We start from the raw sequence: 19,086 nt of genomic DNA on the forward strand, positions 1-19,086 counted from the left end.
CTTATATTGGAAGAAGATGTCAACCAGGACTTACATAGCTAGAGATGAGAAGTCAGTGCCTGGCTTCATAGCTTCAAAAGACAGGTTGACTCTCCTGTTAGGGACTAATATAGCTGGTGACGTTGAGTTGAAGCCAATGCTCATTTACCATTCTGAAAATCCTTGGGCTCTTAAGAATTATGTTAAATCGACTTTGCCTGTGTTCTATAAACAGAGCCACAAAGCCTGGATGATAGCACATCTGTTTACATCATGGCTTACTGAATATTTTAAGCCCACTGTTGAGACCTACTGCTCAGAAAAAAAAAATAAAAAGATTCTTTCAAAGTATTAATGCACATTGACAATGCACTTAGTCACCCAATATCTCTGACGGAAATATCCAAGGAGATTGATGTTGTTTTTGTGCCTGCTAATACAACATCCATTCTTCAGGCCATGGGTCAAGAAGCAATTTCAACTTTCAAGTCTTATGACGTAAGAATACATTTTGTAATGTTATGGCTGCCATAGTGATTCCCCTGATGGCAAAATAAATTGAAAACCTTCTGGAATGGATTCACCATTTTTACATGCCATTAACAACATTCTTAATATGAACATTTACGATATCAACATTAACAGGAGTCTGGAAGATGGGTCCAACTCTTATGAATGACTTTGAGAGGTTCAAGACTTCAGTGGAGGAAGGAACTGCACTGGAAACAGCAAGAGAACCAGAATTAGAAGTGGAGTCTGAAGATGTGACTGAATTGCTGCAATCTCATACAATTTGAATGGATGAGGCTTCTTATGAATAAGTAAAGAAGTGGTTTCTTGAGATGAAACCACTCCTGGTGAAGATGCTGTGACATTGTTGAAATAACAACAAAGAATTAGAATAATGTTAGTTGATAACACAGGCAGGATTTGAGAGCATTGACTCCAATTTTCAAAGAAGTTCTACTATAGGGAAAATGCTATCAAACAACATCTCATGCTACAGAGAAATCTTTCATGAAAGAAAGAGTCAATCAATGCAGCAAATTTCATTGTTGTTTTATTTTAAGAAATTGCCACAGTCACCCCAACCTTCAGCAACCACCCTGCTCTAGTCAGTCAGCAGCCTTCAACACTGAGGCATGACCCTCCAACAGCAAAAAGATTATGACTCACTGAAAGCTCAGACAATTGTTGGCATTTTTTAGCAATAAAGTATTTTTATTTAAAATATATACAGTGTGCTTTTTTAAACAATGCAATTGTATATTAATAGACTATAGTGTAGTGTGAACATAACTTTTATATGCACTATGAAACTAAAAAATTGTTTGATTCACTTTATTTAGATATTCATTTTATTGGGATGGTCTGGAATCAAACCTGCAACATCTGCGAATTATGCCTGTATATTGACATAAAGGTTTCCCATTTACAGCTATAAAGAGAACTTGGGGCTGGGCGCAGAGGACCCACACCTGTAATCCCAGCACTTGGGGAGGCCAATATGGGAGGATTCCTTGAGCCAAGGAGAGTTCAAGACCAATCTGGGCAACAGAGTGAGACTCCATCTCTACAAATAAAAAAAATTAGCTGGGTGTGATGGTGCATGCCTGGAGTACCAGCTACTCTGGAGGCAGAGGTGGGAGGATCACTTGAGCACAGAAGGTTAAGGCTGCAGTGAGGTAGGATTGCGCCACTGCACTGCAGCCTGGGAAACAGAGCAAGACTCTGTCTCAAAAAAAAAAAAAATATATATATAGATACATACACACACATATATAAATAAAGAGACCTTCATAAATCTATAAATACCAATCTTCTTGTATGAGAGAAAAAAGTGTGGTGAAGAAGAGTGTACTTATATGCTACCATTTGTGCTTTTAAAAACAAAAAGTATGAATATATCACTGCTGATATGTGCATAGATTATTTCTAGAGGGATAGAAGAGATGAGTTAACATCAATTGCTTCTAGGAAGGGGAACTAGCTGTCTGGACAACAGAATAGGAAGGCTCATTTTCGTTGTAAGCTTTTGATATCTTTTAAATTTTATACGATGTAAATGTATCACCTATTAATTTTTAACTTAAAAGGTTGTTATGAAAATGAAGGAAGACAGTAGATGCCTGGCTCAAAGAAAATAATCAATAAATAGTAGCTACCAGCCTGGACAACATAATGAGATCTCGTCTTTACAGAAAATTTAAAAATGAGGCAGGAGGATCGTTTGAGCCCAGAAGGTGGAGGCTGCAGTGAGCTGTGAGGGTGCCACCGCACTGCCACCTGGGTGAGAGAGCGAAACCCTGCCTCAAAAAAAAAAAAAAAAAGAAAAGTAGCTACCATTATAATTATTCTCCCACCACTGCTTTCTAACTTTTTCTAACACAAATAATTTTTTAAAGCAACCAATCCTCTGTAACTCCTGGCTTGCATGGAAAGAGCTCATTTTGGATTCAAAAATAATGAAGGAAACATGAAGGAGCTATGTGAAGAGGTGAAAGAAGACCCAACCATGGGGTTCTCTGGTGTTCAAAGTCCTGGGCAGCACAGTACACACCACATCAGCCTTTTGTCGGAGCCCATATGGGCTACTACAATCAAATCCCATAGACTAGATGACTTTAAACGACAAAAATGCGTTTCTCACAGCTCTGGAGACTGGAAAGTCCAAGATCACGGCCCCAGCAGATTCAGTGTCTGGTGAGGGCCCAAGTTCTGGTTCGGAGATGGTGTCTCCTCACATCATGGAAGGGGCAAGGTAGCTCTCTGAGGCCTCCTTTATAAGCTTCTGCCCTTGTAACCTGATCACCTCCCAAAGACCCACCTTTTTTTTTTTCTCTCTTTTTTTGAGACGGAGTCTCACTCTGTTGCCCAGACAGGAGTGCAGTGGAGCGATCTTGGCTCACTGCAAGCTCCGCCTCCCAGGTTCATGCCATTCTCCTGCCTCAGGCTCCCGAGTAGCTGGGACTACAGGCGCCTGCCACCACGCCCAGCTAATTTTTTTGTATTTTTAGTAGAAACGGGGTTTCACCGTGTTAGCCAGGATGGTCTCAATCTCCTGACCTCGTGATCCGCCTGCCTCAGCCTCCCAGAGTGCTGGGATTACAGGCGTGAGCCAGAGACCCATCCCTTAACACCATCACCTTGAGGGTTAGGATTTCAACATATTAACTGCGGGGACCACATTCAGACCACAGCCTCTCTCTTCAGAGGAACCCAGATACTGGGCATCTTCTGTGCTCCTGCTCTGTACATTCCCTACGCACCTTCTCTTTCACTCAAGGACACCAAATGAAAGTAATTACTTTTGATTCTAATAGTCTCTGCACACTCTCTATCTGCAGCTACTGATCTGCAACAGTTGAAGGGTTGCCACATGCATCTGCCAAACTGCCAAATTATATGCTTCTCCAGAACCAGACAGGGTCTGGGGCAGAAACAAAAAGTTTGTAGGCAACAGTGTAATGTCAAGAGCCAGGGCTTTGGAGTCCAGCAAACCTGGGCACAAATCCTGCTCTATTTTCTTCACAGCACTCATCACTATCTGAAATGACGAATTCGTACATTTGTTTACTACTTTATTATCTGATTTCTCAGTTTGAATGTGGCCTCCAAGAAAACAAGGCTTTTGTATGTCATGTTCCTCACAGTATTCCTAGAGCTCAGAACAGCGCCTGCACATAGTAGGTGCTTAATACACATATCTTATGGAGGTGGGGGCTGGGGATTTAAAATGCAGATTGCCAAGCTCCAGTTTGAGAGATTCTGACTCATTAGGTTTGAAACAGAGCCTAGGAATCTGCATTTGCAACAAGCATCCATCTTTTCCATCCTAAGGCAGGTAGCAGACAGATCACATGTTAAGATACTCTGGTCAATGCCCTCCATCTCCAAATCGTGATTCTCCTTCTAACACGCAGGACTACGGACCCCATTCAGGCTCTTTTCTTTAATTACCCTGGGGCACTGAGGGTAAAAGGAGGTTGCTGGCCCCTGAATTTGGAGTTCAAACAAGTAACCTCATCACGGCCAGTTTCCATTTCTGCTGCATGCGAAAGTAGCTGGCCAGCCTGGCTGGAATCCTGTTCTCCGCAGAAACACCTGAGCAGGTCTGGACTAGCTCCAAAAGTATAAGCCAGGTGAATTTCCGTGTCAGCTCACTGAAAACTTTCCAGGGGCAGCTGGGGCCAATTCACACTTGCTGTATACTCCCTCCAAAGACACCCCACTCAACACGCACACACAGAACACTTAATTCTGGTACCACCAGCAAAAAGAGGCCCGAGTTCCCTTGGAAGCGACCCAGCCGCTGACAGGCAGAAATCTCTGAAAGGGCCACTCAGGTGACCAAAGCAATAGGCGCCTACGTACCTTACAAGTCAACCCCAAGTTCCAACCTAGAGAAATGCATGGACTCTGGTGGCAGAGTCTTACTCCGTTTTTGTTTTCTTGGTTTTTTTGTTCTGTTTTGTTTTGGTTTTCTTCCATTTCTTCTCAGCCTTGCCTTTTCAGAAAACACCCCTCCATCCCTTCCTTGGCGCCTAAACTGTCCTCAGGGTAGCCTTAGGAGGTCTGGGACAATGTGGAGGGTACCTAATGGGATTTCCTTAAGTTTCCTCTACTGCTTTTCCACACTATTAAATGCCGAGATCTTGTATTTGATTAAAGCACCTTCCATTTCCAAAGTTAAAATACAAAACGGCACACCGGGTCTGATAACTTACAAAATCGCCAGCACCTTCGTGTTAATTAACTTCCCCAGACAAGTAAGATCAAGCTGCACTACGGCCTGCGCTCTCTCCGGGGCTGACAGTAAGCAGCACCAGTCCCCCAAGCTGTCCCTGGAGGTGGAAGAGCCCCTGCAGCTGAGCCTGTTTGTTCTTCGTTTTTCCACAGGCGCCTTGGCTGGAGGGTGGGGGTGAGCGCGCGGCCCCCGACACCTGCCGGGAAAGCAGCAGCCGCAGACCCCCAGGGCGCCCCAGGCCAGGAGCTGCGCGCCGTCGGCGGGTGGTGCCTGGGGGAGCCTCGCGCCTTCCAATCGCCAGAGTGCCGGCATCCTTCCTCTCCCCAACCCCAGCCCCGGCCTCGACCTGTCGCCCACCTGGCCCGGACCTGGGGCTGGCTCCTTCTCTGGGGTGTGCGCCGAGGGAGCCCCACCGACGCCCAGCAGAGCTGCCCGGGCTTCCAAGGAAGGACCCGGGCGCTGGGCCGAAGGCAGCCGGGCGGGCATGTGGGGCGCCGGAGAAGTGGCTCGCCCGCAGGCGGGGGGCGGAGCCCCGGGGCAGCCCACCTCGCAGGCTCCGGCCCAGGGCTCCGACGTGCGTGCGCAACCTCGAAGAGTGCAGGCCGGGGCTCCCGCGGAGCCCCTTCCCCTCCCCAGTCCCCTACGGGCGTCCCCGCTCCCAGCCGACGTCCGGCCCCGCCGCGCCCTCACCCTTCCCGCCGCGAGGGCCCCGCCGCACGCTCCTGCCCCCGCGCCCCGGGGCAACGGCTCACTCACCCTCCGCATGGTGTCGGGGCCGTCCGGGCTGGACTCGGCGACTTGAGCGCGAGAAGGGCTGGGCGGGCGGTGACGCTCGGCCGACCGGGAGCTCCGCGCTGCCCCCGCCTGCACACGCCTGCGCCGCGGCCTCAGAGTCGACGGGGGCGGGGCGGGGGCGCGCTGGCCGCGGGGTCCCCTGAGCTCTACCCGGGCTGCGGCGGCGGCGCGGAGCCGGCCAGGGCGCGCTGAGCTAGCGGATCCCCTGGGCCCCGGGGCCCTTCTGCCCCAGTCGCGTCGTCCCCGCCTCCTCGGGCCGCTTCGCCCCTCTACTCTTCCTCAAGTTCCCGCCCCACCGAGAGCGGAGCGGGTCTCCGATGCCTGTCCCGCAACCCCCAGAACTCAACTGGAGAAGCTTAGGGGTGAACGGTGGGCCCACCCTGCGGGGACCCCAAGTTTGCGGAGCAAGAGGGGATTGGCGGTGAGCGCAGATGGCAATTCTCACCCGCCTTAAAAGCACCACCTTAAAATCCTCCCCATAGGATGGGAAGGTGGCCCGCTAATGTCCGTTCCTACTCTTAGTTTTCTTTTTAGATTTTCAGACAGGGTCTCGATCTGTCCCCAGGCTGAGCGCAGGGGCGCGATCTCGGCTCACTGCAGCCTTGAACTCCCAGGATCAAGCGATCCTCCCACCTCAGCCTCCCCAGTAGCTGGGACCACAGGAGCGCGCTCCACTACACCTGGCTAATTTTTGTATTTTTATTCTTTTATAGAGACAGTGTCTCACCATTTTGCCCAGGCTGGTCTCAAAATCCTGGCCTCAACCTATCCTCCAGCCTCGGCCTCCCAAAGTGCTGGGATGAGAGGCGTGAGCCACCTCGCCAGCCCTTTTCCATTCCTTAGATGCTGCGATTGTTTTTTGAAAGTCCTGAGCATTCATAAAGCTTTGCAGGGAAGGGTGGGAAGAGAGTTAAGAGTGGTAAACAGCAGGTCCACCGGGGGGCTGGAGGAAACACCGTGGAACAGAGACGGCCTGGTGTCATTCAGGTGAAGGCGCTCGGCAGGGGAAGGGGTCTGCATCCCCATTCCAGCGAAACCCACGGGTTTTCCTAGCAACCCCCTGCGTGCACAGCTTTCTCTTCACAATCGACCTCCACCCCCACTTTTCCAAACAACACGGAAGCCCATCCCCAAATGCTAATGCTTCTGGGGGGAAAAAATGAGAAGGGGGAAAAAATATATTCCCCAGATCATGAAAACACTGCGCACCCTTGAGCCCAAAATGCAGCATCTAAATCCGCAAGAACAGGATGGAATGATAAGGGAAGGTCTTCCAGGAAGAAATCTGATTTTATTCTGCTTCAACTGCTGAACAAAGTAAATCAAATAGCACGGAACTCAAGGCAGCCTGAATTTTGTGTAGAAAAAATATCTCTTGTTTGTCAAAGGATCTTTTGAAAAGCATCCAAGGACGCTTGTGTTTTCAAAGCGGCTGTGACAGGTATGCAGGCAGACAGCAGTGGGAATGCAAAGGCTTGTGCCGGGTAAACACTTCTCTTGAGTGTTTCAGCTTTGGCATTGCCTTTATGCCAGTTATTCCGGCAGATCACCGCTGTCAAAGAAATACCTTTATAATTTTCTAACATCGATTGAGTGTCAGCAGCACTAAAGAGACCATAATATTACACAAAGTACCTTAATGATCTAATGAATAAAAACATTTTGTCTGGATTTCTCTTTGGTGCCTATCAGCACAGATAGGGGAAGGAGTGACTGATGTGTGAGGGGGAAATGTAAGAAATGACAATTAATGACACTTGCTATGTCACTTTTTTACTTTATCTTATGATCTGTATACAGTGGGTTTTTTCTTCCGTGGATAAGAATCTCTTCTGATTGAGCTCTTGTGTTTTTGCCTTTCTTTGGGAAAATAACAACGTTAGTAAATGTCCTTCTGAGCCATACCTGTGTTATCATTTCAATCCACACAACTCTATGAAGTACGTACTGTGATATTATGGTTTTTTAGAGGGAGATACTCCAGCTCAGAAAGGGCAGGTAATTTACCCAAGATCACACAGCTTGTTAGTGGCACAGCCTGGATTTCAACTAAGGCAGCCTGACGCGAGGGCCCTCTCACTTAATGCCCATGCAATACTGCCCTCCTCTGCTTCATAGAAAACGTGCAACTGTGTAAAGGTGTTCCTGGAAGTAAAAACATGAGCTTTTGTCATAGATTAGTCACTTGGTATCTCTGAGCCTTAGCTTCCTCATCTGTAAAATGATGACTTGGACAAAATAGATGCATTAAAGGCCTAGCCAGAAGTAAAGTTGAAGATTTAGAGTATTACTATCTGAGTATTAAAGTATCAGTATTCTTGCTCAGCATTGTAAGAAATCTTAACCTGGAGGTACAGTGTTAGCCACTTCATTGGTTTGTGTGATCTCACCACAGCCCCTTGTTTTAACACTGCTTATGCTGCTTTCTACAACAGCACCTCTTCCTGCTCCCTCTAATTAATACTCTTTGCTTTGCAAATGTGATATCTAATCGAATTAATGTTCTTCTTTTTTTCCTTTGAGACGGAGTCTCGCTCTGTTGTGCGCAGTCTGGAGTGCAGTGGCACAATCTCGGATCACTGCAACTTCTGTCTCCCAGGTTCAAGCAATTCTCCCGCTTCAGTGTCCCAAATAGCTGGCATTACAGGCGCCCGCCACCACACCAGCTAATTTTTTGTATTTTTAGTAGAGGCAGGATTTCACCATATTGGCCAGGCTGGTCTTGAACTTCCGACCTCAGGTGATCCACCCACCTCGGCCTCCCAAAGTGTTGGGATTACAGACATGAGCCACCGAGCCCGCCCTAATGTTCATTTCTTACTAAACTTGAGTAAGACTCCTGGTGTGGGGAGGGGGAGTCAGTTTCAGTTAAGTAGTTGTTAGGATGATCTTGAAGCATTAGTTAGCCTGAATCATTTTTAAGTTGCCTTCAGAAACCAAGACTGTTATTTAACTATACCAAATAAATGACAACATGTCAGTTGCTAATGGAACACAGTCACACTGGCCACCTATGGAAATCCTCATGTTTCCAATGCTCTCATTAACTACCCTGAAGAATCAATTTAAAAGTAAAACTAGATTGAATCAGATTTTCCCCTTTTTTATTCCAGGGGGAGGGGGAAAGTTCTTTGTTTCTTTCATATGTTTAAAGAATCTTCAAAATACTTTAATGATAGAGTTGTCTGTTTCATATTATCATATCTCCATTAGCCTTCTAAACTCAGCCATATTATTTGTTTCCTTGCAAATCATCTAATGTTTGAGAACACTATGTTTTTCCCTTTTTTCTTAATTGTTTAACAACATTTCCACCAGTCACAAACAACACTGTTTTTTGTTTGTTTGTTTTTTGAGACAGTGTTTTACTCTTGTCACCCAGGCTGGAGTGCATTAGCACCATCTCAGCTCACTGCAACTTCCACATCCCAGATTCAAGTGATTCTCCTGCCTCAGCTTCCCGAGTAGCTGAGATTACAGGCACCCACGACCACACCCAGCTAATTTTTGAACTTTTAGTAGAGACGGGGTTTCACCATGTTGGCTAGACTGGTCTCAAACTCCTGACCTCAGGTGATCCACATGCCTCGGCCTCCCAAAGTGCTGGGATTACAAGCATGAGCCACTGCGCCTGGCCTATTCAGCCATCTTGATCTGCAGGCTGGATTCACAGGTCTTCATCTTAATACAGTAGGAAGTATACTAGCATTAGGAGGTCAAGCTTACTTCTTTCATTACTTACTAAGGTAGATAGGCATTTGATATAAAACTGAACAAAAAGGAACTAGTTTACAATTTTACATAAATAGTAAAAGAAATAACAATAATTTCTTCTTTTTGTAGATAAGAAATGTTATCAATTAGCATAATTTCTTACCAGTCTGTCATCCTCCATTTAGAAAAGCATTAGTAATTAAATGTTGTTTTCCTTTACCATGTTCCTAAATATGAATCCTTCATAAGGCATCTATTAAATACCTACTACGGGGAGTATACATTATTGATTAAATCAGTCCAAATTTCCCTGAGAGAGACCAAGAATAATTTCAAGGAAACATGTATCACAGCTACATGCATTGAGTACTTTATATGTTACAGGCACTGTGAAAAGTCATGTATCAATCTGTTTCATCCTCACAAAACTCTGCAAGATTATTGTTAATATCTTCTCCATATGATAGACTATTATTGAGATGAAACAACTTGCCAAAGGCTGCATGTTTAATTAGTGACACACGTCTAGCCCAATTCTGACTCCAGAACCCAAGAGATTGAGCAGCAATAGGTGGATGTTAGTGTATCACACAGACTCTTCTCTCTCCAGAATTTCTTCAAAGTGGTGAAAATGTGAGCCAAGAATTTTATATCCACTAAAACTGACTTTCAAGCATTTATACTAGAATAGAATGACATTAGTTAAGAAAGAATTCTTAAAGGAGATGAGTTTATAGCTTGAAAAAATATAAGATTTGAATGGGAAGAGTGAAGAATATTCTTTTTTCAGCCTCTCAAGTAGCTGGGACTACAGGTGCATGCTGCCACACCTATCTCTACAATTCTTTTTGTTTGTTTTTTAGAGATGGGGTCTTGCTATGTTGCCCAGGCTGGTCTCAAATTCCTAGCCTCAAGTGATCCCCCCACCTAGCCCTCCCAAAGTGCTGAGATTACAGGCATGAGCCACCATGCCCAGCAAGAATATTCTTCAAAGGGTGCAGTGGAATGAGCCACAATGTAGAGGTGGTGAGTCAATAAACCATTCTTAGGGAATCCTGGGACTTGTGACTTGTTAATTTTTATTTTTTATTCCAATATCACAGTTACTTAAGGATATTTGGGGTCCTTTACTTTGCTGTAGAAGGTTTGCATGGTTGCTATGCTATTTCTTTTCTTGCCCTTGCCAAGGCCTGTTCAACTTCTCTGAACCACAATTTAGGGGCTTGACATTCTATTGATCTTTTTATTTTTCTTCTTCTTGTGGCCTGAAGATGCAGGGTAGAATGGGAAAGAACTTACCTAGAGCTGTGTGTCACCTTTGTCATAGGAATTTAGTTTTCTTCTTTCTTCTAAGGCTCTGTGCCAGAGTTCACCCCTTAGTGGATATTTAAAAAGACAAAATTCACCCAGACTTGCACCCCTTAGTGCTACTTATGTATTTAATTCCATGCTCCTTTTTAGTCTTCGTCCAAATGCATCTGTAATCTGTTTACATAGCTACCTCTCCTGCTAGACTCTGAACTCCTTTAAAGAAGGGACTATCTTAATTCTTACATCTCCATGGTCTATCCCAAAATAGGTGTGCTTAGTACCTGTTGAATAAATGAATGAATGATGTTCAAACTATATTATGGTCTGCTGTTATCCCTTGATTAATGTTTCCTATATTTTACATAGCCTTAATAATTACCTTTATTGGCTGCTCAATATCCACATCTTAGTGATATATTATTGTTTAACCATCCCCTCATGTTGCCATTTGCATTGTTTCTACTCCTTTGATTGAGCCCGGGAGTTCAAGACTGGCCTGGGAAACAGTGCAACTCCATCTCTATAAAAAAATACAAAAATTAGCCAGGCGTGGTGGCACGCACCTGTAGTCCCAGCTACTCAGGAGGCTGAAACAGGAGAATCATCCGAGCTCGGGGAGGTTGAGACTGCAGTGAGCCAAGATCACACCACTGCACTCAAGTCTGAATGATAGAGCGAGACCCCATCTCAAAAATAAAATAAAATACTTCTTTGAAATTCCCTTGAGTTAGTAAGTAGGGATCTGACTTCATATTAAGAAGAATTTGGAGGATGAGAATGTGATCATGGTAGATTAAATGGCCTAGAGGTAGGAAGACAAGTTAGGAGGCTAACCTCAGTCACACAAAATAGAACTGATGAAGGAACCAAGGTCAAGATTAGGATGGTGGTTGTGGAAATGGAAAGGGAAAAACAATTTCTACATCCACTGCCAAAGCTGGAAAGATGTAACTAGGGATTTACCCTATATAGGGCTAAAAATATGACAAACAGTGGGACATTGTCCTGTGATGGACAGCGCTGTTTTAGCACCACGGACAGCTCCCAGGTTATCAGGTATTCGTCCTGGGTGGTATGGGACCATTATTGCTGTCCATGATGGTGCCTTTTAATAAAAAACATTAAGTAACATTTTTGAGCATATAATTAGTGAAACTTTACATACATTAATTAATTCTCATAAGGAAACAGGCACGTAAAGATTACATAATGTCACCCCAAAATCATACAGATAGCAAGTGGCAGAGCTAAGTCCTGAGTCCAGGTAGTCGGGGTTTAAAACCCACTACGCCGACAGGGCGCAATGGCTCACACCTGTAATCCCAGCAATTTGGGAGGCTGAGGCAAGTGGATCACCTGAGGTCAGGAGTTTGAGACCAGTCTGACCAACATGGTTAAAATCTGTCTCTACTAAAAATACAAAAATTAGTTGGGCGTGGTGGCGGATGCCTGTAATTCCATCTACTCAGGAGGCTGAGGCATGAGAATCGCTTGAACCCGGGAGGCAGAGGTTGCACTGAGTCAAGATCGCGCCACTGCACTCCAGTCTAGGCAACAGAATGAGACTTTGTCAAAAAAAACAAAAAACAAAAAACATTACACCATACTGGAAAAGACACTGATGACAAAGTATGATTATATAGTAATAAAGTCTATATCTTTCCGGCTTTGGCAGTAGATATAGACACTGTTTCTCCCTTTCCATTTGCACAATTGCCATCCTAGTCTTGACTTTGGTTCTCTCATCAGTTCCATTTTGGTTACATTGGAACTAAGTTTTGAATGACAAATGGAATTTAACTAGAGACCAGATGGACAATCGGCTACCTGAAGCCCTGTGTTGAGAAGGGTTCTGAGTTCTAATCGAGGTCCAGCGAAAAGCCTCCTGTGAGCAGTTAGCAAATGTGGTAGAGAGTGATGGGAGACCTCAGGCCAGGAAGGTAGGTAAGCCAAATAATAAAGGATCTTGGATGTGAGGAAGGAAGTTTAGACATTTTTCCTAAAAGCTTTAAAAACCCGCTGAAAAGTTTTAAGCAAGATATGACATTAGGATGAGATTTGCATTTAAAAAATCATCCTAATAATTTCAGGGTAAAGATAGCAGAGTAAATCATGATCACAGATTCTTCTTTTCCTAATACCAGATGTAATGAAGAAAAACTGTAGCTTAGAGAGATGACAACAAACTCATCTGAGATAAGGTGAGACGGGGGCCAAGGAGACTTCATCCACACTATATAACAGTTACAAAAGGATCTGGTTGGAGTTGCCCCTATGAAACAAGATTAAGATGAAAACATGACCATGTAAATGTGGTACAGTCAAAAAAGGGTGGAGTGGGGAGGAAGGAAGATAATGTATGCACTGTGAAGAAACCAGTATGGAAGAAAACATAAACCCATGAAACACATCCCCCAGGTAGTGCTTTGCACTATAAATGCTTTCAGAATATGAACGTGGGTAAATAAGACCTCAAAATTGAGATGAAAAAATGACCAAAAGAGAGAAAAAAGGTGTCAGAGCTAAAGAAATGAACCAAAAACTGAAACAACACCATTATAGACCTAATATATAAATTAGAAATGCCAAATAACAGGAAAGACATGATTGAACATTGAATTAATGGATAGTAAAAGGTTTGCGATAATCATGGCAAATGCATAATTTGCCAAGGAGGGAGTAAAGCAATTAGGGAGAGGATAATGAGATAATAAGAGAACCAAGAGAAATCAAACATAAGATACTTGGTGTCCCTAATTGATGTAGACAATCCAATAAGTGTAACAAAATATGCATTTAGACCCACAATACAGGAAGAGTTTTTCTAAAATGAAGAAAGAACTGAATCTGCAGAGGAAAATTTATACTGTATGCCAGACAAAAAGTACTTTAAACAGACATAAAAACATAGTCTGGTTAAGTTAATAATTTTTAAGGGAAAAGAGTTATTTAGGTATCTAGGCAGAAAAGGCAAATCATCCATGAAGCTAGGGGTAGGTGGGGGTAGAATCAAAACAGATACGAACAAGTCCAAAACAACCCCAAGCCAGAAGACAATGAAACAATGTCATTGGCCTGCACAACACAGCTAGACTCTGGTCTCTACAAAAATACATTTATTTAAATCAGCTAGGCGTGGTGGCACATGCCTGTAGTTCTTGCTACTTGGGAGGCTGAGGTGGGAGGACTGCTTGAACCCAGGAGGTTAAGGCTGCAGTGAGTCATGATCACTCCAGGGTACTCCAGCCTGGGTGACAGAGTGAGCCCTTGTCTCTAAAAACAAAACAAAACAAAACCACACACACACACACACACACCGTCTACCTAGCTTGGAGAGAGACCTAAAATGGTTACACATAACCATCTGCAGATATTCTGAAGCATGAAAGAACTCAGGGAGTAAAACACACAAGCCCTTCTTGGGGGAAAAAAAAATCCAGCCAAACAGGAGCAGGAGATGAATGAAAAAAAAAAATCAGGAACAGAAGACACCAAGGTAAAATGTAAAAGTGCTGATGGTCGACAGTTCAGTATTTAAATAGAGAACTAAGACTAAATAACTGATGGAATTCTAGCAGTGGAATAAATTGAAAATGTTACAAATTCTGACAAAGTAAAAATAATAGAAAGATTTTTAAAATCAGGAGGTGACGGAGAGTGAAAGGAAGTATGAGTGCTAATTACTTCATCTTCTATCAGAACCAATTGAGATCATCCAAAATTGAAACGTAAAAGAAACACTTAAATGTCTTAATGATTTCTACAGTTTTTTCTTAACCTCAGGCATATCTTAGTAACTTCTCCCATGATGAGGGGGAAAAAAAGGTTATCTGAAACTGAATTATTTCAGCTTAATTATAGATATTTTTATTGTGTTAAAGTGAAACAAACTTAAATTCAGTAATTAAAATAACCTTGGTAGTCATAAAATTCTCTCTCTCTCTCTCTCTCTCTCAATCATCTTCTATCTTTACATATAAATAGAGAAGCTTTTTGAATTATGTTAACACTCATTTTTTGGTGGTGAGATTTTGAGAAATGTGCTGCTTTTCTTTTTTGTATTTTTCCATATTGCTTAAAAACTTTTTTAAGGACCAGATACCATTTTTATTTAAAAATAATTACTTTTTAATGATAAATGAATATGGCTGCTAAGTGTAATTCAACATGGAAAGATATCCATGACATATTGCTGAGTAAAAAGGTTAGTTTAAAAATTAATCTGTAGTATAATCTTATTTAGGTAAAACCTACATATCATACATACTTATATATTCATTAAAAAGTCTAGAAAGTTTAACGCCAAAATGTTAACAGTATTTATTTCTAAAGTTGGAGTAGAGAATTGGGCTTATAATTTCTCAGTATCATTTTCTAAACCTTTTTATTTAAAAATAAAACAGGCTGGGTGTGGTGGCTCATGCCTGTAATCCTAGCACATTGGAAGGCTGAGGCGGACGGATTGCCTGAACTCTGGAGTTTGAGACCAGCCTAGGCAACATGGTGAAATCTGGTCTCTACTAAAATAAAATTTAAAAATTTAAAAAATTAACCGGGTATGGCAGCATGTGCTTCTAGTCTCAGCTACTTGGGAGGCTGAGGCAAGAGAATTGCTTGAATTTGGGAGGCAGAGGTTGCAGTGAGCCCAGATCATGCCACTGCACTCCAGCTTGGACAACAGAGCCGAGATCACGCCACTGCACTCCAGCCTAGGTGACAGAGCGAGACTCTATCTCCAAAAAAAAAAAAAAGAAAGAAAAAAGAAACAGAAGAAGAAGACAAACAGGTGGCCAGGAACGGTGGCCATGTCAACACTTTGGAGGACTGAGGTGAGAGGATCACTTGAGGCCAGGAGTTTGAGACAAGGCTGGCCAACGGAGTGAGATCCTGTCTCTACAAAAAAATTGTTTTAATTAACCAGATGTAGTGGCGTGTGCCTGTGGTCCCAGCTACAAGCAAATGCTGAGAGATTTTGTCACCACTAGGCCTGCCTTACAAGAGCTCCTTAAGGAAGCACTAAATTATGGAAAGGAAACACTGGTACCAGCCACTGCAAAACCATACCAAATTGTAAAGACCATCGACACTATGAAGAAACTGCATCAACTAACAGGCAAAGTAACCAGCTAGCACCATAATGACAGGATCCAACTCACACATGACAGTATTAACCTTAAATGTAAATGGGCTAAATGCCCCAATTAAAAGACACAGATTGGCAAATTGAATAAAGAGTCAAGACCCATTGGTGTGCTGTATTCAGGAGACCCATCTCATGTGCAAAGACACACATAGGCTCAAAATAAAGGGGTGGAGGAATATTTACCAAGCAAACGGAAGGCAAAAAAAAAAGCATGGGCTGCAATCCTAGTCTCTGATAAAATAGACTTTAAACCAACAAAGATCAAAAAAGACAAAGAAGGGCATTACATAATTGTAAAGGGATCAATGCACCAAGAAGAGCTAACTATCCTAAATATATATGCACCCAATACAGGAGCACCCAGATTCATAAAGCAAGTTCTTAGAGACCTACTAAGAGACTTAGACTCCCACACAATAATAGTGGGAGACTTTAACACCCCAACGTCAATATTAGACAGATCAATGAGACAGAAAATTAACAAGGGTATTCAGGACTTGAACTCAGTTCTGGACCAAGCAGACCTAATAGACATCTACAGAACTCTCTACCCCAAAACAACAGAATATATATTCTTCTCAGTACCACATTGCACTTATTCTCAAATTGACCACATAATTGGAAGTAAAACATTCCTTAGCAAATACAAAAGAACGGAAATCGTTAACAGTCTCTCAGACCACAGTGCAAATCAAATTAGAACTCAGGATTAAGAAACTCACTCAAAACTGCACAACCACATGGAAACTGAACAACCTGCTCCTGAATGACTACTGGGTGAATAACAAAATTAAGGCAGAAATAAATAAGTTCTTTGAAACCAATGAGAACAAAGACACAATGTACCAGAATCTCTGAGACACAGCTAAAGCAGTGTTTCGAGGGAAATTTAAAGCACTAAATGCCCACAGGAGAAAGCAGGAAAGATCTAAAATTGACACCCTAACATCATAATTAAAAGAACTAGAGAAGCAAGAGCAAGCAAAGTCCAAAGTTAGCAGAAGACAAGAAATAACTAAGATCAGAGCAGAACTGAAGGAGATAGACACAAAAAATCCTTCAAAAAAAATCAATGAATACAGGAGCTGATTTTTTGAAAAGATTAACAAAATAGACCGCTAGCCAGACTAATAAAGAAGAAAAGAGAGAAGAAACAAATAGACACAATAAAAAATGATAAAGGGGATATCACCACTGATCCCACAGAAATTCAAACTACCGTTAGAGGATACTATAAACACCTCTACGCGAATCCATTCATTTCTTAAGGATTGCAAAATAAAGATTTCTAATTCTGCATTTCTTTTTCATTCATTAATTGAAATGCTTTTATAAAGAGGTAATTTCCCCTATTGGTTAACTAGTATTACAGTTTATACAGAAAAGGCAAAAGAAAAGCTTGATTCTATGCACTTCTCTTACAGATTTCAAGATAATGAGTTGGTTCCCTATCATCTTCTGAAGGTGACCAATCTTTTAAAATATTCATATGAATTCCCGAATTTAAACATTTTTGATCATTTTAATCAATTACAATTACTAACTTCCATGAAAACTAGCATTGACCTGTTTTTGGCCAATAAGAGCCCCTTCAATTTGGCTTCTCAGGGTTTTATTTCTCCATGTACCTAGATGTGTTTGATATTTTTCTTGCTACTGAGTATTACAGAATGCTCTAGGCTCATCTTGTGCATTTTCTGTCCCAGATAGAAATCAACCATTTCTCTGAAAATGATCAGTTTTTCCAGGAAGTCTTCATTTCTTTTAGTGGTAAATAGTGTTTCAGGACTACGATCTTGGTACTAGGAATGCTCCTGGCTGCTGACTTGGTCAGAAATTTTAGGCCTCTTCAGGGGACAGAGCTAAACTACAAGACTATCTATACAGATAAAATCTGTAAACTATATACTCTCTCTAGCTAGTATTATGTGATATATATCATACTAGTAGCTCCAATTCCAAGTCATTCTTGTTTTTATTTGACCTCTTCTGTATTATACCTTCTTCCAAATGAGACTCCTGGTAGTTTGAGACCAGCCTGGCCAACATGGTGAAACCCTGCCTCTACTAAAAATAAAAAAATTGGCTGGATGTGGTGGCAGGCGCCTGTAATCCCAGCTACTTGGGAGGCTGAGGCAGGAGAATTGCTTGAACTTGGGAGGTGGAAGTTGCAGTGAGCTGAGATCTCGCCCGTGCACTCCAGCCTGGGGGACAAGAGCGAGACTTCACCTCAAACAAACAAACAAACGAGACTCCTGGTTCTTAAGAACACAAGTGATGATAGAAGTAGAATATCCTATAATTACTTATTTATCACACAACTCTCTCAGAATGGCAATAATAATACACTAAATATTACTACTGAGAACATTTAAGAACATTTTTGTATTTACTCTCCCTATTCTGCTGCCTCATTTTTAAATTTTAATTTTACTTTTTTTTTTTTTTTTTTTTTTTTTTTAGCAACAGAGTCTCACTCTGTCACCCAAGCTGGAGCACAGTGGCATGATCACAGCTCACTGCAGTCTCAAGTGCCTGGCCTCAAGTGATCCTCCCACCTCAGCTCCCAAAGTGCTGGGATTACTGGCATGAGCAACTGTACCTGGCCTTAATAGTTGCACTATATTACATTATCTGATCATTTACCCATTACATGATATCCTGTTTCAATGCTCATATAGTCTTTTTTTTTTTTTTTTTTGGAGTCTTGCTCTGTCGCCCAGGCTGGAATGCAGTGGCGCGATCTCCACTCACTGCAAGCTCCGCCTCCCGGGTTCACACCATTCTCCTGCCTCAGCCTCCCGAGTAGCTGGGACTACAGGCGCCCACCACCTCGTCCCGCTAATTTTTGTATTTTTAGTAGAGACAGGGTTTCACCATGTTAGCCAGGGTGGTCTCGATCTGCTGACCTCGTGATCCGCCCACCTCGGCCTCCCAAAGCGTTGGGATTACAGGCGTGAGCCACCGCGCCCAGCCAACACTCGTATAGTCTTAATTCAAAATCAACTGTATTTCTAATTCTCACCACCAGTTTCTCTCGTGTGAATCTTATTCTCAAGTAGAATCCTCAGGAACTGTTAATAGGAATAATATTTCTTAAGTTCTTACTGTTGATAACAGTTTGTCTATTGATAACAGTCATCAAGCGCTTAAAAGGTTACAGAATAGAATGAAACAATTACCTTTCATTTAAAAGCCACTAAAAGATATCAAGAGAACAACAGAAGATTTGAAAAACATTTACTGAATATAAAGTTCTTGGCTTACATGTTCTTTTTTCTTACGTATCTTAAACAGGTTAAAATATATTTATTATCTTAAATATATTAAATATGTTATTTAATTTTCTCACGGGGTAAATCATTGCTCTCAAAAATTCTGGTGTTGATATAATTTT

At 42.5% G+C, this 19,086-nt stretch overlaps 1 protein-coding gene across 2 annotated transcripts in view; it reads right to left on the minus strand.

Annotated features, from left to right (window-relative positions):
- The window catches only part of TMCC3 (transmembrane and coiled-coil domain family 3), a 307,823-nt gene extending 302,202 nt beyond the window's left edge, over positions 1–5,621 (minus strand). For both annotated transcript variants that reach the window (XM_005571878.5, XM_065524655.2), the window contains exon 1: positions 5,483–5,621. In XM_005571878.5, coding sequence (XP_005571935.1) covers positions 5,483–5,491 — 9 coding nt within the window. In that variant the 5' untranslated portion in view covers positions 5,492–5,621. The remainder of the gene's footprint in view (positions 1–5,482) is intronic.
- Between the last annotated feature and the right edge of the window lie 13,465 nt (positions 5,622–19,086).

The sequence above is a fragment of the Macaca fascicularis genome, chromosome 11 (assembly GCF_037993035.2).
Source record: "Macaca fascicularis isolate 582-1 chromosome 11, T2T-MFA8v1.1".
Lineage (NCBI taxonomy): Eukaryota > Metazoa > Chordata > Mammalia > Primates > Cercopithecidae > Macaca > Macaca fascicularis.